A 23836-nucleotide genomic window follows, 5' to 3' on the forward strand; every position below is an offset into this window, starting at 1 on the left:
CTGTAGAGCTGTACTTTGCCACTGCTTTTTCAGTTTGTTTGGTGTTTTTCAAAAGGCTGAATTGGACAGAGATACTGCAGCATCCGTTCTGGAAAGGATCCCTTAGCCATTGTGGTGGTGATTCTTCAGGTAGCCAGGACACAAGCTCAAGGTACTGAACATTCAAGGAAGACTCCTTGTAGAGTAAATCTAAGTGAAAGAATATTTACATTTTTTTATTATGTTTTTTTGGCAAATTTTTCTGCTATTAAATTTTACCTAGGCTTTTTGTGTTGTAAAATAACTGAAGAATGGAGTTTTACACCATTATGGGAACAGTTTTGGATGCTTAGGAATTATTCTATTAGTGTGTTAAACTGTCTATTTGCTTTCAACAAACTTCTTCCTCCTGGCTATAGAATGTGTTAAAACTTAGTTCTGAACTAACGTGTCTTATTTTTATGTATTTTTTAATATAAGAATGGTGCACATTAATTTGATCTTTATTAAGCTTTAGTAGACTTTTATAAACATGCGTCAATTTTACCTCTACTGAGTTTTTTTAGCTTGTTTTTATGCATTAGGCTTAGAGCATCACAAAGCCTATCAGTACAGCATCTTAGATTGTGATTCAGCCTTATATCCTTGCAAATGCAGCTGACCCATATTCTTTGCTTACGACATAAAGCGTTAATCTAATGGCTTTTTTTCCTAGATTTGTAATACTCTGCACTGCTGTATATGCAGGAAAACCTGAACCTTTTGCAAATAATATGTTCTAAATATTGAAAAATCAGGCTTCTTCAAAACTTCTGTGACCTTGCTGGCTTTTGGTTTTATTTTTGAATTAGGATGTTTAGTGTCTTTTCTCCTAAACAGTTGAAAGATACTTTAGGTTCCAATCTAGGGAACTAATGGGAAAATGCTTTTCTTGTAGAATGATGAAATTTTTTTGTGTTTTGTCTTTTAAAATTCTCTCTTGGTTGGTACCTATTTCTGATAGTAGTGCTGCAGTACTTTGATTATTAACATCTGTTCTAATTTGAGATGCAGCTCTTTTTAATTTAATTTTATTGCTACTTTCACCACTAAGGCAGTTAAGAAATCAAGTTTTAAAGTTTATAACACAAAGTAAGAATTTATTCGAGGTTTTAAGATTTATTTCAGTCTCCACCACAGTGCTTATTTTTGAGAAATACTCAGAGAATCAGAGGAATCTGAATGTCCTATGAAATATTCAGTTACTTGGCTCTACTCTTGAGGGTTTTCTAGTGCCTCTGAAAGATCTGCAGTAATTGACAAATATGACAAATGTAGGGCATAGGCTTGACATGCAAAAGGAGTTCAGTACCTTTTCTTTTCCAACTGTGAGCGAACTGTGAGGCCTATGTATTTGTTTTCTTCACAATTATGTTTGATTAATATTTGATAATCTTCCTGAAGGGTCTCCAGGTTATATGACCCAGTTCCATGTGAATGATAGAGGGTTATATTTAAAAGAACCCAAACAACCAAAATCAATAAACTTGCAGTTAAGTGACGTAAATCATAAAGCCAAAGAAAAGGTAGTTTTTATTGATCTTAATCTTGGCTACAGGCTTCATTGTTAGAAATATATTTATTACTTTTTCCTGTGAAGGCTGAATGGTCTCTAGAGCCTTTAATATTTCTTTATAACTCTAGTATTGTGAGGTAATAGTTAACCTTTTCTAGTTTCTTTCATGCAATTTCTGCTGAGGAAGCTAGAGAATTTTTAATATTCTCCAAGTCATTTGCTGTAAACTTATTTTTCATCACTGCTATTACTAATATAAAATCTATGTAGCACATATTACAGTAGTATGCTAATCTAGGGAATGACAGCTAAATTGTATGCTAAAAATTGCAACAAATAATGCCTATGATACCGCTATTTTTTTTTTTAATCTATGTAATTAATATCTTTTGTTAAACAGCAGTGAACAAACAGCCTTGTCTGTGTCTTGGAGAGCCAAAGAGCTAGTGGATACTTGTAAAAAACTAGATAACCTGTCATCCTCAACTGCAAATAAGCTATCAAGCAATTCTTTCAAAATAGGTAATATTATTCATTATGTTATTTTGAATTATTGTGTGCGCTGTGGACATTGTCAGTTTTACCTAGGTGATTCGCTATGTTTTACTTATCCTTAACTTCTGAATGCAAGTTTATGTCCTCTTTTCAGTAGAAACTCAAACTGGATTGCGCCCCAAAAATGCAGTTGATGGTGAATCAAATGAGTCAATATTTCTTCTCAGGTATGAATACCTAAAGAACAATTATAAAACCCCTGAAAACACTTTATGTTTGTTTTTTTTTTTCTCTTCCTTGCCTCTTCAGATGTTTTATTGTTCTGTTTGTAACACTGTGTTAGTGTGTCTCCTTTTGAATTTTCTATCACCAGTGTAATATTAAGATACCTTTGAGGAGCTGCGGAAGCAATGTGTGCAGTTAAACCAATGCTTTTATGGCTTTATTACACTTGCTTTTGGAAGTAGGCTTTTCATTTCTTACTTGTCTGTCTAAACAGAAGAATTTATTTAGAACTTTCTTTACTATTTTCTTTGTATAGCTAAGAATATGTTTTGAATATGCTTACTTTAAATACACAAGAATAAACATTCAGCTTATGGTCCACTAATAAATTCTGCCTGCAGCTATTCATCATAAGCTATTGGAACAATCCACTAAGGTATTAAATAAAAAATAGTCATTGGTTTAACGGTGGTTTTTTTCAGTTGAGGCCTGATTCTGAAACTTTGCACTAGCTTTCAAGCCAAGAAGATTATTCAGTAAATACATTTTGTTCTTGTATTTGTCAAGTAGAAATATTCTAGTTTAAAATTAAATACTCTTCCAAGCTTCTTGCGCAACCTGAAATAGAGCTGTTCCGCACAATAGCGTGTCTACTTTTCCAGTTATTTCAGTTGACTTTAATAAAAGTATTACTTCTCATCTTGTTTACAACTTCTTCCATTACAGCTAAAACCATACTATTAGTAATTTAAAATGGCATTTGTTGTTTGCTTTAGGAATATGCTGAGAAGAAAGGCTGCAATGGCATTACAAATGCTTGGTATAACAACATGTAATCCAAATTATGTCAGGAATGAGAGTACGGGAAAAAAAAGTATTTTTAAGAACAACATATTTTATCATAAGTACATTTTTTTAATACATTTTAATATGAAATTTGAAATGTAATACGGTGGAGGTTTTTAAAATTTTTTCTTTTCAGAAATTCTTTTTGCTTGAATGATTTAATTTCTCACAGCAACATGTGTTACCTGCTCAAGTTTTAAAACATTAAAGTGAAAGGAAGCTGCCAAGCTGGCACTTGGCACCAGAATTTACTTAGTTGCTAAAGCTGTTGATCAGGTTGTGACAGCAGTTGAATCTTCTACATGTGCAAAGGGAATAGATCTCACTAATTTCAACTATCTCAATTCAGTGATCACTTGTCTTGTTTTAAATTGAGAAACTAGCTGAGAACTAGGAAAGTAGGAAAGATTTCCTGTCTGTCAAGCACGTATGAAAACAAGTTAGGTCTGGAAAAAAGTGTATGTAGCAGATCTACATGTTTTGAAGCATAGTGTAATTTGTTCAGCCTCCTAGCTAGAAATCATACCTTTTTTTGGTTTAATAAATAAGACTGCTTAAACTGCCAACCATATCCTGATGCATTTTGTAGCATAGGAATTAGGACATTTTATGTAGTTTTATCTAGCTGGTAGAGAGTATTTTGGCACCTCCTCATTGTGCCTTTTAAATTTGTTTCTGTTGAAAACAGATAGATGATGGCTTTTTGACCAATTAAGGATAAGAACGAATGTTATTCATTTGATCATTGATTTTCATGAATATCTTTAATTTTGTTTGGTGTTTGGTTTTTTAATTTACTTGCCTTTTCTAATAAACAGCTGAACACTAAATGTTTTCTTAAATTCTGCTAATCAAGAAAACACATTAATTTGTAGTTGTTGATTAAATTAGTTTCCTGACCTGCCAATTTTAATAATTCTAAAGTTGATTTTGAACACTTCAAATTAATGTACACTACAAAAAAAAAAAAAAGTTCACTATCAGCTGTATGAAGACTGCAAATTTGTAGTGTTCTGTGCTCTCCTCTCTTAATTTTCTAATTAGCAAATGATCTTTTTAAAAGAAAAACTGAAAAGAAAACATAGTTTACATTCCTACATGGGAATCAGAGAATTCTAAGTTCCAATTACCTATCCAGGAGCTGGCAGTCAGAAGAGAATAACATGAAATAAATTGCAATTTTTGATCAAGTTAATTCTCTTCATATGTTTTTTGTTATTAGGAGTCAAGATAATAAGGGTTTAGCATCTGATTTGGAGAACTGACTATGAGTGAGAAAACAACCAAATTACGTTACTTTAAAAAAAACCAAACCAAACAACCAAAAACCACAAACAAACCAAAAAAACCCCAAAGAAAACCCCACCCAGTCTTCCCCATTTCTAGCTGACAAACAAATCCTAATTTTGTCAGGACACATTTAAAGACAAGAAGTTGATGTTTACTTGGTGGAGCAGGCATTACATCATTTGTGTTTGTCAGCTTTGGAAGTTTACTGTGTGGCATGCAAATTTCATAAGAACAACAAAAAATGTAGTTTGCGGTGAAATTAATCTATACTCTCTGGGTTCTTTTCCCCTTTTTTTTTGTTGTTTAAGTTCCCGTCCGACTCCTAGAACTAGCATTGCTATAGAAGTAAGCTATGCTACTACTGCTCCAGTCCAAAATTCTACACAAAGAGATTCATACTTGAAAAAGGTAAGTTAAAAAATAATATTAAGGGATGGTGGTATCTTTATTATTACAATTTTAGCCTGGAGTCTGTGACACAGTCACCTTTTTTCTCCATGCTTTCTTAATTATAACAGGAAAGCTATTCCTATGATGTGAAAGTTATTTAAAAAAAATATTTGCAAAACTTCAGGTATAGAAGTTAAGCAAGAGGCTTGATCCACTTTTTCCGCCTCTGACTAAAAGGCGTAATGCTATCTTCTTTCTTCTTAGTCTACTTTTTTAAACTTATGTGGCAAGTTTTTTGTACCTAATACTTTTTTCTTCCAAAATGTTTCTGTACTGTAAGTTTTAGTTCCTCCTGTCTGCTTCTACATAAATAAAAAGTAATTTAGAATATGTATATGGCAAAACTGTGTGGTATAATGTTGAAATGAAATATTTTGAGAACAAACATGAACTTTCTTTTTTTGTGCAAAACAGTTTTTTAAGAAAACTTCATTCTTGTTATAGGCTAAAAATATGTGCTCAAGTCAGCAAGATATGGAGTCTACATTGAAAGAGCTCATTTACACTGAATCTGATCTTATCATAACACCAGTCATTGACAATCCAAAGGTACTGCAAAATAGAACATAAGATTCAGGAACTTGTGGGTGAGGCTATTTTTGCAGATAAATCAGGGTGAAACTGCTTTCCTGTATTTTATAATTCTCATTTTAAAGCAGTTCCACCCAATCATCTGGCAAGCCTTCATACAATTTTTTGGCAGTCTTTTATAATCCTATTGTGTTGCTAATTTAGAGAACTGAGTTATTTTGGGACTGAATACTAGTAGTAAATAATGCCTTACAAGAAATAGTAACTACTAAATGCTGTGTTCAGTGCGTTTCGTTTATTTGTTTTCTGATAGTTTGTTTTGCTATGTATTACCCAAGTGAACACAAAACTGAGTGTGTTTTGATATACTCAAAGCAAGGCCATCAATGGAGCCTTCTAGACTAGGAGTTATATCTTTACAGAATAGCAAAACTTTAGACATGGTAATGTTTCTAATAAATATGAACATATTTCCTTTGGGAAAGAAGACCCAAAGTTCCAAGACCTGTCCATCTAATTTCTGTAATATGGATTATAATGGAATAATGGTTTGTGATGAGACTCTTGAGCATAGAGAGCCACTTGTGTGACAGCAAGGGGAAGACCAAAAAAGAATCAGAGCTCTGCACTGCAATAATAACATAATGTGCAGGTACTGGCACATGTGTAGTATTGGTAAAAGAAATGATAGGCAAGAGCCCCTTTAGTCTTCCTTTTATTTCTGTGCAAAAAAAAATGAAATAATTTTTTCAAATTGATAAATGGCAGATGCAGGGACTGCAACGTTTTTTCATTGGAAGTGAGCATTTAGCTCTTTAGGAAAGCCTTACAGCCTTTAGTTGCTGTATTATTTCAGTATAGCTATCTTTTTATTTGCTTGTTCTAATGGAATTCCTAACACTCTGAAAAATTATAAATCTTACACAGCCTAAATAACTCCCCTACAGTACTGTTGGAATGTGTTTGGGGTGGGGCACATGATTTCTAGTGGAGAATTTCCAAGGTAATGATGCATTTGATGCCACGTCTGTAAATTCTCCATTCTGTCTCAGTGCTCTGCTGTGAAGCCTTAGCCCTTCATTGCTTCTTTTCTTACTACAAGTACAGGAGATGAGATTAAGGGTAAGTGCACATACTAATGTGCACATGGAGATTAATCTCCTTATCACACTCAGAATTAATGCAAAATAGCCCACTGAATTCCAGGAACATGTAATCAGAGTCATTGCATACTTGGCAATCTTCAGACTACTGGATGATACTGACACCTGGTAAAGCTGAGGAGCTTGCAATTTAATCTCCTGGAAAGGGATTTACTAGATGCTGGCAGAATTTGAAAAGCTAAAATGTCAGCTTATATCATAAAATTCTCTGTGTTCTGCGGATCTGTGGAATTGAAGACCTTTTTTAGAAAATAACTCCTTAGTTACACCTAGACTTCACTGTCAAAGGCTAAATTCCTGTATATGGTTGTCCTTTTTGTATGCTTTAGTTACTGAAAATCAAACTCAAATATTTAGTTGCTGATCAGTCGTCCAGTTTCACAATGTATAAGAAAATTATGTGTTGTGGAGAAAAAATTTAATACCTTACGAATTATTAGTCGGTGATAATATGACTTTTTATATTCTAGAATGATCTGATATATAAATATATGTATTTACTGTACCTTTCTGTACCTTTTGAAACCCAAATGCAAGTATTTTCCCTCATATAATCAAGAGAAGAATGTATACTGAAAAAATCCTTTTATTTTGTATTCCCATTAAAACCAATATAACTTAAATGGAAGTATTAACAATTTAATTACATTAAGTTAATTGAGTTAAATCTCAAGTATCTGCTTAGAAGAAATACATATCAGAAAACAATGAAAAATGCCTCAGTAACAAGAAGTGATTTGTACACCCATCCTGTATATTTTTTGCATCTTTGAGTTTTCATGTACAACAACTTACAGATTTCCAGAAATGCACTTAAAGTAGTTGTAAAATGCTTGTTTATTTTGCAGATAATGAAGCAAGTGCCAGTTAAATTTGACTTGAAAACTTTACATATACCATCATATTCAGGTATGGATCTGCTGAAGTTGCTGAAACTTAAATTCTGCATATGATTGAGTAACTCGCTATCACAAGACCTATACTCTCCCTTTGTACACAATGAGCTATCACAATTGAAGAACTCGTAACTTTTCTGATACTGAAGTCACATTTGTAATGCTTTTAGCTAGACCAATTTTGAGTAGACTTTTCAAGTACTAACAGTTATATGTTTTTAGTGTAGTTATATGGTTTTAGTGTGGGATAAGTAGCATTTTTTTCCTGTGTTATTTTTTGTAAACAACAGAGGTACTTTAACTGAAATATTCAGTGAGTTCAGTGAAATAGATTAAAATTTGACAAAGGCAGAGAAGCAAATAAAAACAGGATCTTAAAATGTGCAGTGTTGATCAGCTGTAACACTAGGCAGCCTTGCCAGTCCCACCTTTAATCAAAAAATGTTATGGGAATCATGTCCCAGAGGATAGTGTGGAGTTGTTTGGGATTTGGGTTTCTGTTATTGATTTTAATGTCTAGAAAGGCTGCTGTTATTTCTGAAAACAAAAGACAGCTCACTGTCATGACTGTAACATTTCTTCCCCTGGAAAATTTCCTCTATTCTATTTAAGGAAGTATTACTACATTTTATTGTGCCTGAAGAGGGATGTTAGCCAGACATGTAGTCCATTTAGAATTCACACATCACCTCATCCTAAACATAAATGTTCCTGTTCCGTTTCTATAAAGTATGTATTTTGGAGAGAGAATTTGTTGAAGAAATTTTGTAGTTGGAAAGAACACAACGTTCCCCAGTCTCCCAGTCAACACTGCAGTAACAGAAAGTATTTCCTACCTGGAGTATTGTGTCCAGTTCTGTAGTTCCCAGTGTAAGAAGGAAGGAGGGCCACAAAGATGATAAGAGGGCTGGAGCGCCTCTGCTATTGGGGCAGGCTGAGAGAGTTGGGGTTGTTCAGCCTGGAGAAGAGAAGACTCTGGGGAGACCATGTAACAGCCTTCCAATACCTGAAAGGGACTACAAGAAAGCTGGGGAGGGACATTTTTACAAGGGCGTGGAGTGATAGGATGAAAGCGAATGGCTCTAAATTGGAGGAGGGAAGGTTTAGAGGTTAGGAAGAAATTCTATACAATGTGAGTGGTGAGACACTGGCACAGGTTGCCCAGGGAAGCTGTGGCTGCCCCATCCCTGGAGGTGTTCAAAGCCAGGTTGGATGGGGCCCTGAGCAGCCTGATATAGTGGGAGGTGTCCCTGCCCATGGCAGGGGGGTTGGAACTGGATGATCTTTAAGGTCCCTTCCAACACAAACCATTCTATGATCTTATGATTCTATGATTTTTAGTTTTGTTAACATTCTAGACAAAAATGATCAGATTCAAATGCCTAAGGGGGTGATATTTTATTTCGTATTGCATTTATGTAGCTAAATTATCAGACTGATGTTCTGACATGTCTAACTGTTGCTGTCTGTATTTATTTAATATGAGTCAGTGTTTTTTTGTGGTTGTGACGCTTTCAGGGTTGTAGCTTCTTTCTGGATAACTTTTGGATTATTTTTGAAGATATTGAATTTGATTCTCTTTGTCAATAATTATTAAAGATGGTATTGAAAAATTAAGATAAATATCTGAAATCCCAAGCTATTTTCACCTCTACTAATGTAAATTATAGTTATGTCATTAGTAGATGTTGTTACTTAAATGTAAAATTGGAGTAAAAGACAGAAGACATGCTCTTAGTATTCTGTACTGGAGCATATCAGGATGGCAGATAAGTTGTTAACAAGTAACTAACCAAACAAGAGGTATGTATGGCTGCTAAAGGGAAGTTATCCATTGAGAATGATAATGAAGTCTGAAAATTTGAGCTACATAATTTATATTAATAGTCTTAGTGACCTGACATCTTTGTGTTCTTCTTGAAGTCATCTATGTACACTTTTATAGTTTATTGATTCTGTGGATATTTCACTGGCTTTCATTAGGTTTTGCCTAAAATTTACTCTAATGAAATGGCACTTTCTTATTAAGAATTATGAATGATTAAGGACAACTACTACCTTTCCTAAACATAACAGAAATAAATATTTACTTAAGTGAAGTCCAAGGACTTAGAAGGGTTATGCTTTCAAAAATATTTTGAGGCTTTTTGCTGCTGCCATCTTATACTTTGTTTATCTTTTTGATTCTTTTTTTTTGATTTCTGTAATCCTCAGACATGAATTGTAACATATTTGTTTAATATTTTAAGTTCTAAAATTATAATTAGATTCAAAGTTTGGAACTTATTTATTCATGTTGGTGTTACTTTCTAGCGTGTTAAAACACCATCAAAGATCCATTATCTTTAACTACTTGTTTGCTTTTCATGGTTAGCTGAGAAATTATCTTCTATGAAAGACATGGACTGGAATGATTTCCTGCGACGAATATGTTCACTGCTTGATTCCACCGAGAAGAATACAGGATCATCTCGTTCAAAACTGAATTTACTGCATTATCTGTGTACTGTAGCTGTACACAGAGAAGTTGCAAGCAGGCTGATAAGCTCTCAGCTGGTAAATAATGAAGTTTTGAAGGAATTAACATGGTTTACATACTTGTCATTGTAGCAAAATCAGCTGTTTTTTGTTGTATATCACGAAATCATTGTGTACTGGCAAAAATAATATGGCAAAGTACAAAATAATGAAAAAAATTACTGAATTCCATGTCAGGTTTTTAAAAGCAGCTGAGGGAAACTGATTCTCTTTCTTAGATTTCAGATACATTTACATGTAGATTTGCCGTATTAGTAAAAATGTTGGGGTAAAAACTGACCTTGATGGAGTGTGTGAAATGACATAGGATGAAATGTTAGTCTTTGTAAATCATTAAGCAACAGAGAAGACTGAAGAAAATTCGTGTCTGAACATTCATGTTTGAATTGTTAAATCAATTTTATTTGTCCATCTGTCTGTAAAAATAGCAAGAAAACACTTTCTGGAGAACGAACAGTAAAACTTTCATTAAGCACTGTTTCAAAGATTGAGCATGCTTTCTGAAGAGTCTGTTTTAGTGTGTGTTTAAATGATGGTTTCACCTTTCAAGAACCATTTTCTACTAGACAAACAATTTCACTAGTATCATCTAGTATTGCCTTCTATGACAAGGTGACCTGCTTCAAGGATGAGGGAAAGGCAGTGGATGTAGAATTGTTCTTAATGGAGTTAAATCCAGCAGGAGGACGGTCACAAGTGGTATCCCCAGAACTCAGTGCTGGATCCAGTTCTGTTCAATGTCTTTATCAATGACCTGGATGAAGGGATTGAGTGCACCCGTAGCAAGTTCACAGATCACACTGAGATGGGAGCAAGTGTCGATCTGTTTGAGCTTAGGGAGGCTCTGCAAAGGGATCTGAACAGGCTGGACAACTGGGCTGAGGCCAATGGGATGAGGTTTAACAAGGCCAAGTGCAGAGTCCTGCAGCTGGGACGCTACAACCTCATGCAGCGCTACACGCTTAGGGAACAGTAGCTGAAAAGCTGCCTGGCAGAGAAAGACCTGGGGGTGTTGGTCAACAGCTGACTGAACACGAGCCAGCAGTGTTCCCAGGTGGCCAAGAAAGACAACAGCATCTGGCTTGGATCAGAAACAGCGGGGCCAGCAGGACCAGGGAAGTGATTCTGCCCCTGTACTCAGCACTGGTGAGGCTGCACCTTCAATATTGTGTTCAGTTTTGGGCCTGTCACTACAAGAAAGACACTGAGGTCCTGGAGCGTGTCCAGTGAAGAGCAACGAAGCTGGTGAATGGGCTGGAGAAGTGGCTGAGGGAACTGGGGTTGTTTAGCCTAGAGAAGAGGAGGCTGAGGGAAGACCTTATCACTGTCTTACAACTTCCTGAAAGGAGGTTGGAGAGAGGTGGGTATTGGTCTCTTTGCCCAGGTGGTAGATGATAGGATGAAAGGGAATGGCTTCAAGCTGTGCAAGGGGAGGTTCAGATTGGACATTAGGACAAGATTCTTCACTGAATGGGTTATCAGGCACTGGAACAGGTTGCCAAGGGAGGTGATTGAGTCATCATCCCTGGAGTTGTTTAAAAGACAGGTAGGTGAATTAGTTAGGGACATTGTTTATTAGTGGACAGGTATGGTTGGACTTGATGATCTCAAAGTTCTTTTCCAACTTGGTGATTCTATGATTCGATGATCCATAGAGGAAAGGTTTAATGTGTTTCTTAGAGCATTGCATGTGTAGAAAAGAGAGTTATTTTTCCCATTATGTAAAAGCATCGCAGAAGCTATCCTGAGATGTGTGCTTTTCAATTTATTTAATAAAATGTGAACTACCTCATTATCCCACGTTTATTCAAATGCAACCAAGTCATATTTTGACACATGTCATCATTGGATATAGAGATGATAAGGGCAAAATTGCATGCTAGAAAAATTCAATGAAGAACATTCTAATTGGAAACAATGGTAGGTCTTATACCATAGAATTCTTGTAAAAGCAGGAAACAAAATTGATGGAAGGTGTATTGCATTATCACTGTAAAATCTGGGGAAGCAATAATCCCATAACTGAATTACCACTTAACAGAACATTTCAGAAATTAGTACTCGTGAAGTTTGGTTCTTAAGTGGCTGTTTGTATGTTAACAGTCCATTCATTATTCTAGTATTTGCCAAATATTTTTTTAAATTCTATCATAATAAATCTCATTTATGAAATAATTCTTGGATAATACTATATGATGATCTCTATGTTTGTAGGTGAAAGTATCAGAATTTTTTCTTCTGCATGGTAGTATTCAAAATGAATAAAAATCTCATGTTTTATTTTTTTAGCACACTGATATATACTTAGCAGTTTAGTTTAAGGCAAGAATATAGCAAGAAATTGTATTTTTACCCTCTTTTTATCAACATTTTGACAATATCTACAGTATTTGTCTATGATAATACTTTTTGCAAATGTTATCAAAACACATTTTAATGAAATTACTGAAATAATGATTTTTTTGTCATTGAGACAGATAATTGAAAATAACTAATGTTTATTTATCTTCTTTAAACTGTAGTTTCCTATATTGATACAGCAGCTGCGTGCAGCCACCAACTGGGATATGTAAGTAGTAATTATTTTAAATTAATTTGTTCAAATATAGAATTATCAGTGAATTTTAAAGATATTACTTAACAAGTATTTGTGGAGTATGTTAACCTGCTGGACTGCTTGGGTATCTGGCTGGCAGTACGATTGCAATATATAACATTGAATTTTTGGGACATCTACAAGAAGGGTCGTAGGCAGGACGCAGAAAACTACAGGCCTGTCAGTCTGACCTCAGTGCCAGGGAAAGTCATGGAGCAAGTGATCTTGAGTGCTATCATGAAGCACATGCAAGAGAACCGGGTGATCAGGCCCAGTCAACATGGGTTCACAAAAGGCAGGTCTTGCCAGACTAACCTGATCGCCTTCTATGACAAAGTGACCCGGCTACTGGATGAGGGAAAGGCTGTGGATGTGGTCTTCCTGGACTTCAGCAAAGCCTTTGACACAGTTTCTCACAGCGTTCTGCTTGAGAAACTGTCAGCCTCTGGGCTGGACAGGCGCACACTCTCCTGGGTGGAAAACTGGTTGGATGGCCGGGCCCAGAGAGTGGTGGGAAATGGTGTGAAATCCAGCTGGAGGCCAGTGACAAGTGGGGTTCCCCAGGGCTCAGTGCTGGGTCCAGCCCTGTTCAATGTCTTTATCAATGACCTGGATGAAGGCATCGAGTGCACCCTTAGCAAGTTTGCGGATGACACTAAGCTGGGTGGAAGTGTCGATCTGCTGGAGGGTCGGGAGGCTCTGCAAAGGGATCTGAACAGGCTGGATCGCTGGGCAGAGTCCAATGGCATGAGGTTTAACAAGGCCAAATGCCGGGTCCTGCACTTGGGGCACAACAACCCTGTGCAGTGCTACAGACTAGGAGAAGTCTGTCTAGAAAGCTGCCTGGAGGAGAGGGACCTGGGGGTGTTGGTTGACAGCGACTGAACATGAGCCGGCAGTGTGCCCAGGTGGCCAAGAAGGCCAATGGCATCTTGGCTTGTATCAGAAACGGTGTGACCAGCAGGTCCAGGGAGGTTATTCTCCCTCTGTACTCGGCACTGGTGAGACAACTCCTTGAATCCTGTGTTGATTTCTGGGCCCCTCACCACAAGAAGGATGTTGAGGCTCTGGAGAGAGTCCAGAGAAGAGCAACAAAGCTGGTGAAGGGGCTGGAGAACAGGCCTTATGAGGAACGGCTGAGGGAGCTGGGGTTGTTTAGCCTGGAGAAGAGGAGGCTGAGGGGAGACCTCATTGCTCTCTATAACTACCTGAAAGGAGGTTGTAGAGAGGAGGGAGCTGGCCTCTTCTCCCAAGTGACAGGGGACAGGACATGGCCTCAAGGTCCACCAGGGGAGGTTTAGGCTGGACATTAGGAAAAAATTCTTCACAGAAAGGGTCATTGGGAGCTGGAACAGGCTGCCCAGGGAGGTGGTTGAGTCACCTTCCCTGGAGGTGTTTAAGGCACGGGTGGACGAGTTGCTAAGGGGCATGGTTTAGTGTTTGATAGGAATGGTTGGACTCGATGATCCAGTGGGTCTTTTCCAAGCTGGTTATTCTATGATTCTATGAAATAATATGTTGCTATTACATGGGACCAAGCATTACAGAAAATCTCTAAAATTTTATCTAGAAGTTATATGATGTAGTGTATCAAATAGTACTACTGAAAATCACTGAATATACCAAGTCTATGCTGTAATAGTTGTGAAATAACCGTAGTGGTAGCTTTGGTTTAAATGCCTGTCAGAAATATTTCAGTGTGATAGTGCCCTCTGCTGTTTGTTTCCTAAATCTTGATTTTATTATTCCAATTTTTTTCTATGAAACATTTAAAACTGTTTTGCTGATACAGATTTAATATCTATTTTGTCAGCTATACTGAAAAGTTTAAAATGATCTACAGGGGTTTTTGTGTTAGAAGAAAATGAAATATGAACATGGCTCGTTACTAAGACTAAAACCAGCTAAAGAATCTTCAGTCTTCAGTGCTAATGTCTTTATTCGTTAATTTATTACTGAATTGAGCTGAAATACCATAATAGTTTGATGGTGCAAATTAAATAGAAACCAGTAGAAAATGTGAGCTGTAAATAGCACTTGAAATATTCCCTAATCCTAGCAATCTGTGTAAAATGCAAACAAAACATAATTGTGATATTTTTGAAATTTTTTTTCTACACCTAAAAAAAAATTATTTGATATACAGACGTGCCAAAGTTGCTCAAGTGATTGGTTTACTGGCATTACATACATCCGAACTTGGAGAAAATGTACCTGTTTCTGAGGTAACTTTCCATTTCTTTTTTATGTGAGGTAGGTGAGTTTTTTAATGCTTTGAATATTTATGCTGGAAAGTTTCACAGCTTTTTTTTCGTTGAGTCCTTTTTTATTTTTTCCCATAGATGTAAATGGAAATGTAATTATTTCAATTAACAAATATATGAACTTTCGAGTTTATTCTGTGTAGTTGTGGTTCTGATCTTTATTAACCGACTAACCTGTAGCAGAACTACCCACCAATGATAAAACTCCAGTGTTTTTCTCTCTTTTTCAGAAAATTAAGTAGTCACTGTTATACTTCTTGTCCACTTGTGTGTAACAAGAAAAAAACGTTGATGTATTTGGATATCCTGAAATGTAACTATTATAATTAGCATAAAAATAGTACAATTGATTCTTAGAAATCCTTTTTTTCCAAAGAGTAATTGTGATGGGAGTTATCTGAGATTCCTAACAGTTCTTAAAGAATACGTGTGAGGAAGGAAAAGTCATTTTCTATGAGCCAGCTGGTTGTCCAGCTAAAGTTTCTTGGTGGTTGGTGTGATTCAGCAAATGTCAAAACCAAGCTGCATCTAGTCAGAAAAACATAATTTAAAATGACTCTGTGTTCTGGGTCTTACAGACTTAAGATGTCTGAGTGATCTACCTATTAGTAGTTGGTTCTGTATTTTGTTTCCTCTTCTATTCCTAGTACCTTCTAATATTGTTTGCTTTTTGATGTGTTAGACGGAGGTGATCTCATTTTAGAATTGTCTCCTATAGGCCCAAAATTTTATTCTGAAGCATGATAAGTCATTTAAAAACTCTTGAACGTATGATTTTGGAGTTATTTTTGCCCCCTATGTGTACCATGCTATGTACACCAAGTTTTCTTTCCAATTTTAATTTCTCAGTCATAGCCCCTTTCCAGTTTTTTTGTTGCCCCATTATGCACTCATGCAGTTATTTGTGTTTTTTTCGTACTGTTGAAGTAGCACAGGACCTAACAGAGATTTGTGGACTACGTTGCTGCTGGCTCTTACATATTAAAACGTGTCTCCCCATTTTTACCCCCTACTGTCTTTTACCCAGTTATACATTTATGTAAGGATAGTTCCTCTATCTTTGACGTTGAATCTGCACCATTAACCTTTATGTTATTATTGTTTAAATAATTTGTTAAATACTAGTAACATTAAGTCCTGAAGAAGCAGAAAAGGTTGAAGAAAGAAAAGCATAAATACTGTATGCCAAAAGTCTTTGATTTGATCTTTTTAAAAAGAATTACTAATTTTCCTTTTTTTAAAAAAATGTTTTAAAAGTTCTAATTCAGGTATTCTATGAACAGCAACGTGTTTGAATGTAACCGCCAGGGGTCACTAAAATGCAAAAATGAAAATCAATCTCCTATTTCGCAGACTAGGCAAAGATTTAACTGTGAATTGTGCACTATCTTTATTGTGCTGATGTATTCTAATACACAGGTTTTATTAAAAAAAAAATCAGAAACATGAATATGTATAACTATGAATTCACTTGCAGTTAATGTATTTCCAGTTAAATATTTTTCAGAAGAATACTGCATTGATTAGAACAAAGGAGACTGATCTTACAATACTGTAGAAAAATAGGAATATTTTCCCTATATTGTAGATCAAGAATAAGCCCACTTCATGAAGCTGAAAAGTGGCAAATTAAGATCCAATGAGAGGATGCATAATGAAACAAAGAAGTGTAATTCCACAAGAGAACGTGGAAGCTTGAAATCCGGCAAATTTCAGAGAAGCTTTAAGAGCTAATAGGGTAATGGGATTGTCAGGCTTACAATAGCAAGTGTCAGCAAAACTTTTGTGAAAACCTCTAAAGGTTTGTGCTTCAGATTTAATGTCAGTACCTAATTTTTTGGAGTTAGGAGATATTTTTAACAAGGTTGTCCAAGCTAATTTTGTAGGTTTTGTACCTTTTTTTTAAAAGACATGTGAAGCTCGCCACTCACAAAGACAAAAAGCAGTCTTTATCCAGTTGGTAGCTGCTTATCATCTTGTGTTTTTATTGGCAAATATTTGTCTTGTGAAGTCACGATTACTTTCCATATATCTTGATTTTAAATAATTGAATATCACTTTTTTTTGTAGGATGAAAATATAGTCATACAAAACATTAATTTTCTATCACATTTGGTTTGTAATTGATAAACACATTGACATACGTCAAGTTCTTTATGTTCATTGAATGTACTGTTTGTAGCTGATGATACTCTTTTACCTTAAATATTGCTGTGTAACTTTTTGTGTTCATTATTTCAAAAGTAAACTTAGTAGAACACTAAAATTAGCTCCCATTTTGGTGTGAAATATTAAAAAAAAAGGTACTTTTATTCTACTGTAGACATACTATGAAACTGAAGTGCATTTTGGGTGTAAGTTTGCCATATTTAAGTTGCTTAAGTAATATTTTTTTCACTATAAAATGACCACTTTCTAAATAATAACATAGAAGTTGTACTTCTTTTACATAAATTCTGTAGTAGTCAAATAAGTTTCCATGATTTGAGATGATTATTCCTAGGTGATTTCTAGGTAGCTTTCCCAGATGAGTGTCTCCATCGAAGCAAGTTTTACATGCATGACAACTGAAGAATTAATACTTTTTTTTAAATGGTAATGGGAGTTATGTCTAGTGAGGACTAAATTTGCTCCAAACCCCAGAAATGCAATATTTCTTATTTCCCATTTCAGAAATGGAAATTTCTACTGTGCAAAAACTACTAAGAAACAGAGCTTGACCCAATAGTTCTTATTGTTAAAAAATTAAGATCAACATAAATGTTAGGTTAATAAATAATGTTTATAATGTCAACACTGAGTTATGATTTCCTTCCATTCAACTGTAAGAAAACTTCTAAATTATTATGTATGCTTTAAGTTTTCTATCCCTAAATCTACTGATTTCACGTTTGTGTGAGAGCAGAGGTTGTTCTTAAAGCAGGAGTATAAAAGGAAAGAATAATGGATTAATGGATTAGTTTGTGTAAACCATCCTTTCCTAAGGCTGCAAAGAATAAAACCTGGAAACTTCTTTGATTTGGAAGGCAGCTGGAGGATTCTTGAATAGGATTTACCTTTTTGTCTTGGTACTAGGGTGATAAGCAGTTTCAGGTTGACTTACTTCCAGAGGAAAATGATAATTAGGTCAAGTGTACCACTTGCTGACAGGTACTTTTATTATGTACGTACTGTGCAGTGAGAAGCTTAGTTTTTCTCACTATTGTACTATGTGGACTTTTGCTGAAATCATTTCAGTTTGTACTTCCTCCAACATCACTTTTCTTGAGGCTTTAGAATATACTTGTGTCCTGTTCTGTGCATGCATGGAATAATTTTGTCTTAATTAATTATATTTGGGAACCTAAACTGAAAATGTTCAATGCTTTCTTAGAGCCTTTTGGGTTAATTCATAAACAAGGACAGCAAGATGAATTGAATACACATTTTAATTTTTTCCTGAAATTGAAGCAAAAAAACCCCAAGACAAGTAAGAGGAAGTTCCATTCAGGAATTTAAGATACCTTGTTGTATTTTCATAAAACTATAAGGATAATTATCATGCGGCATTAAAAATGAAAAGGTTCAGCCTGTCAGCTGTCCTAAATGAATGTAATGTTAACAAATAAACTGTCAGCCACTTCACCAGTTGCCTTTGGGAATGTATCCTTAGCTTTCCTGGTAAAGCCTGTACTTTTGAGAGCACCAAGAACTGTTTCCAAAAATTCTAAAGCCCCAGGAACACTTACTGTCTGCAGTTCACTCTCTGTATTTAAAATCAGGCTGCTAAGAAAGTGCAGTAGGGATACTTGAATCCTTACTTCTGCAGCTAACAAGCAGATGTGTCAGCTAACAGAGCCTGCTTTCTCGTGGATTACCCTGCAGCTGGCTGACTTTTAACTTAATTACATAAAGGCTATTACTTAGCATATTCACCTCTTCCTCTGTTAGCTATCAAAAAGTTTAAACAGAAAATCCTTTGTTTAGGATGATTAAAAGGTTTCAAATTATGATAGGAAGGAGGCAATGCCTAGGCCTTTTTTTTTAGAAAAATGAGCAGAAACAATTAGCTAAATGCCTCTCTTATGCTACAACGTTTGGAATTACCACCTATTTTGTCCTTAGTTGTCATGAAAACAACTCATCAAAATAACAATATGGAATTTTGTGTGTTTGTGCATTATTGGGCAGAAAGAGAGACAAATTTCTCACGTGTTGTAGAACTAAATTATATGTGTGCTTTCGCTAGTGTTTTTGACGTCATGGATAGACTTTGGCCTTTGCTCGTAGCATCAATTTTTGTTACCTTCACTGGCATACTGTGGGCAGATTTTATAGAATACAACATGAAAATTAAGGTAAACTTCAAAGTGAACAGTTTGAAAATAGTGTGTTTCTCTCATTTCTTAGATTGACAAAAAGTTCCTCTTTAGTTTCAAATAGCTTTTCTAGCTAACTAAAACAGTTTTAATGTATTAAAGTAGATCACTACAGGGCAAAGATTTTTACATATTAAAAAGTATAGGCCCATTTGACCTTTTATGGTTAAGACAAATCTGCTTGCAATGTTCACAGTGTGTGATTTCCCCCTTCCATTTTTTTTCTTGTTTACTGTAGAACTGACATCTATTAATTCATAAGTGAATAGGTATGCCATATACACGGGAGATACACTTGAGGTGTGAAAGACTAGATGAACAAGGTGGAATATTGTTCCTGTAGTTAAAACAACCTGGCAAGAAAACAGTTCTTTTAGATATTTTGGGGTTTTTTTTTTGTTAGTAAATATAACAGGTTTCTAAGATAATTCCTATTATTTGTGTCTGATTGTATCCCTTTGGGGTCATGGGTTGATTCCAAAGCAAGTTGATGAAGCCTCCATTTGATGACTGTACTTGTCTGCTAAGATTTCTTCAGCTGCATAAAAGCTGAAAAGATAAAAGTTATCATGCATAAAACCTGAAAAGATAAAAGTTTTCATGATGAATTTCGTGTAATTTCTTTTCTGGTTTGTGGAAATATAACAATGGAGTACTTTATCAGCCTAGTGAGAATGCTGTTCTCCATGGAAAGTGAGATTACTTCGGCATTACTTGTCCATGTTACATGATGTGTGTCTTCACAAGAAAGTGTACTGAAAAGTAATGTCCATTATACTTGAAGAATAGACAGTTTTTGTTGCTGTAAGAGTTTGTAGAATTACAGATATGTTTTCATTTCCACTAATACTTGCTGACAATCATAATAATAGACCAAAGATGAAGTAATATTGTAAATCTATACATTACCATCTTAAATCTTAAGACATAAAATAAAATCTTTGAACATGCTGTGATTTTCACTTCTGGGCTCCTAAAACTGCAAGGAAGCTTCTAGATACAGCTTGAAATGGATTGAGATTCTGCTATAGGTAATATATCAACTCCACACTCTGTTGTTGTAAATGAAGGTAGTGACTGTCTTTCCAGATATGAATCTACTTTCTTCTCTTGCTATAACTATATTATATCCATCCAGTTTGACAGCTAGTGTAAAAGATGTAGGTAATTTATTAAATTTAAGATACTGTTATGACACAGTGTAGGACTTTCAGTTCATTACTATTTACTGCTCTGAAAGAGAAAATGTAGACAGATTGAAAAGAAAAGAATGTACTATAGGTAAGATAGAGACTTCATTAGACTATGTGATTAAAATAAAATTGATTTTTCTGTTGTGTATTTTTACAGATAATGCACTTTCCTTACCTGAAATTTACAGAACCTTTTAACATTGAATCAAAATATTTGGACAGGTTTTTTTCAAGTCTTATTTTTTTCCTTATGAAAGAGTTTTTTTAATCTTGTGCAAATCACTGTTGTCTAGATTAGAAGTAATCCATCTACATGACAGAGCGGGAAACAGCTTGCCTTCCTCCTTTTAGGACATGTGAAGTGTGTTATTGAAATTATACATTTTATGTTATAAATTATTTATGAATGTAATTTATAAAAATACATGTGTATCTATAATTGTGTATGCAATACACACGATAAATCGCAACTTTATGAGTCCTCTGCAACAGAAACTATGAAACAGGAAGATTGTTGTCTTAAATTTGGTTCACGGCACAGATGCTCTGCTTGTTTAGTATGTGACATATATGAGCTCCCATTTGCTGCAGTTGTGTATTTGAATACTTAAATGTGTTTAGTGAAGACAGGGAAGTTATAGGGCAACTGTTAGACTGTACACTCTCTAGGGAAAGAGGGGCTGTTATCTCATTATGGTAAATATAGTCTTGTGTTTGATAGACCATAAGCATTTAAGGATAGTATCCTCTATAATGTGTAGTAATTATTTAATCTTCATTACCTTTTGCAATAGTGCCTCCATACAGTTCTGTTAGTGTTTGGCTTCTGATAATTCAATTGTACTTTTCTTGTTATGAATCTACTTACGGTTATGAAAATTAACATTTAATGGACAGGTTTATCATAAATATGAAGATAATCGGTATAGAAATTCATTCAACCTATTTTTCAACAAATTCGTTCAATCCGTTCTTTAACAAAGACAACAGTTTTATTGGAAATAAAAGTGACCTTATGGCTCAGATATCTTCAGACAGGTCTTTTTCTTGTTCAATAAACCAGATTTTTTAAAATGAAAACTTGAATTTATTACAGTGTTGACTAGCTTTCTGGCAGTTTTTGTTAGTGCACAGGAAAGGAAATAAGTTTTTCGTTTAAAGTTTGTTAACTCCATTTTACCACGTTTTCATTCAAATATGAGAAAAAAATAGGAACAGGAATATCAGCACATCTTCCTGTTCTTATAACTTCTGAATAAATATAATAACTAGATCTGCCAGTCCTAAAATCTTGGAGAGTGAGAAACATTAATTTCTGTTCACCAATATAAAATATTGTTCTTTGATTTAACTTTCATTAACATTAAATCTTAAATTATTAATTTTAATGAACAATCAAAAAAACAAAGAAGATGGACAATCTACACAGTATATTTAATATTAATGATGGTTTTTAAAAACTTCAATTAAGTACTAAGGCAGGCAATCAGATGCTAGTACTGAGTAAAGGAATGATTTACTTTATACAAAGTTTAATTCATGATTTTATTTAGTAGAATATAAGAGCCTGAGTCTTTTAGGATTGCATACATAAATTTAGTTACATAGTGTGTCATGAAAATTTACCAACTTATTAACCATGCATTGGGAAAACAAATATTACAGATGCAAAGCAAGATTAGCGGTGGTTTTAAATCAGCATTTTCTGCTGGCTGAGATATATCATTAAAATTGTGAATTTTGAACAGCCTGCCTTGGTTCTCTGTAGCAGATGCACAATTTTATTTGTGTTTTCTTCATCAAACCCTGCCTGAATACAAACAAGCAATCTTAGGTATCATGATGATTTAATGTCCCTAGCTAATCTGCTGGAGCTATTGTCTGCAGCTTGTGTTATCACATGGCTCATCAATTTTCTATGTTCACTCTCATTCTAAAGAGGCAAAGTTGAGAAATGCTAACTGAATAGGGATAATACCTGTTAATGCCACAGTGCTGAGGTACTTTTAGTGATATCGATTCCACAGTGAAAGCAGTTCTTAAAATATGTATTTCATGACAAAAGCAAGAGTAATTCTACATAGCTATAGAAAGTGAATGCAATGAAGGAGAAAATGGTATCATTATGTGTTCATTGTTTAGTGTAGAATTGCACTTGAACCAACCTGACGACTACTTTCTGAAGCTGATATATTAGAAGCTTTAAAACCTACTGAAACATTTATTTCTTCACTTAAATCTGAAAGTGAGGTCTGTGATGGCAGACTGTTTAGAGCTCCTTAATAACACCTGAAGAAATGTTCTGAAAACAGTTAAAACAGTTAATGAACATAGCATTACATAAAAGAAAAGGGAAGAAGGTCAAAGTTTGTTTGGTAGATCACTTTGCTTTGATTTGAAGACTACACTTCCAGTTTTCACCTGATTTCTCTGCAGAAAGATCAGTGTTATGAAGCTGTTAAGGTCAGAAGGTAAAGAAAAATCAAGGGAAGTTGAGGATAAAAACTCTTCAGTGATCTGAGGAAGAAAGAAACGCTGTACTGCCAAATGTATCTGCAAACTGTTAAAAAAAATGAAATGTGTTTTGTCACTTTTAAGACTGGAAATGGTAGTTTCCTGGGATGATTGTTAAACTATGTAAACTCTTGGTTTTTTTTCTACTTGATTCATCTTTCAGTTCCCCATGTGTTTTTGTGACTATGAAGGGGTTTTCACAAAATATTTTCTTACAAAGCCTGCTAAAATGAGACTAGTTTTTGCAGATTATTTTCTTTGAGTTTTTTGGACCTTTGTGTAATATCTTGCCTCTTTCTATATAGATGCAAATCACAGTAAGGTTGGAGGCTTCAATCTAGCCTCTACCTTCAAAAATATAAATTGCATTTAATATTGGCAAAGGATATGGGAGACAAGAACATTTGTTTAGTGAACAACTGATTTTCTGCATCTGTGAATTTGTCATTGTAAAAAAATTTAAACCTTGTAATGACAGTAGTTCATAATCCAGCAATATCTGTGAGTAGTTTTCCACTAAGATCTCTAGAAGATTATGTTGTGCAATAAATTTGAAGTGACTTGTAAGATGCTGATAAGCCTTGAGGCAATTTCTTGTATCAGAATGATACCAGGATGTTCTGATATTCTGAACTGCTTGTCTGGGATGATAATAAATTTATCTTCTGGTTTTTTTTGAGATTATACACATTTTTTACTGGTCTTCTCCCAGAAAATAACAGAATGTTTGTTTCCTGCCTAGCATACCTCTCAATGACAAATTTGCTATCTACTTTGCAGTCATCAACAGTCAATGTATGTATTTTGGCATTTATATGCATTGCTTTATACAGAGTAGGATTTATGTTCAAAATCACATTTTTCTTTATGAAAAACAACTCAGATTAACGCTTTCTATTTCGCTGTTTCCTGCTTAGTGACTAGATGGGAATGTGTTTTGCTA

At 34.8% G+C, this 23836-nt stretch overlaps 1 protein-coding gene across 4 annotated transcripts in view; it reads left to right on the forward strand.

The window, feature by feature from the left end:
* ULK4 (unc-51 like kinase 4) overlaps nt 1-23836 on the forward strand; it is a 220806-nt gene that overhangs the window by 10991 nt on the left and 185979 nt on the right. For all 4 annotated transcript variants that reach the window (XR_011337663.1, XM_069859966.1, XM_069859967.1 and 1 more), the window contains exons 8-16: nt 56-151; nt 1935-2056; nt 2187-2256; nt 4699-4798; nt 5285-5389; nt 7383-7443; nt 9805-9986; nt 12491-12537; nt 14711-14789. Coding sequence is in view for 3 of the 4 variants with exons in the window: in XM_069859966.1 (XP_069716067.1) it covers nt 56-151; nt 1935-2056; nt 2187-2256; nt 4699-4798; nt 5285-5389; nt 7383-7443; nt 9805-9986; nt 12491-12537; nt 14711-14789 (862 nt within the window). In the remaining variant the exon portion in view is untranslated. The remainder of the gene's footprint in view (nt 1-55; nt 152-1934; nt 2057-2186; nt 2257-4698; nt 4799-5284; nt 5390-7382; nt 7444-9804; nt 9987-12490; nt 12538-14710; nt 14790-23836) is intronic.

Source organism: Phaenicophaeus curvirostris, chromosome 6, assembly GCF_032191515.1.
Source record: "Phaenicophaeus curvirostris isolate KB17595 chromosome 6, BPBGC_Pcur_1.0, whole genome shotgun sequence".
NCBI lineage: Eukaryota > Metazoa > Chordata > Aves > Cuculiformes > Cuculidae > Phaenicophaeus > Phaenicophaeus curvirostris.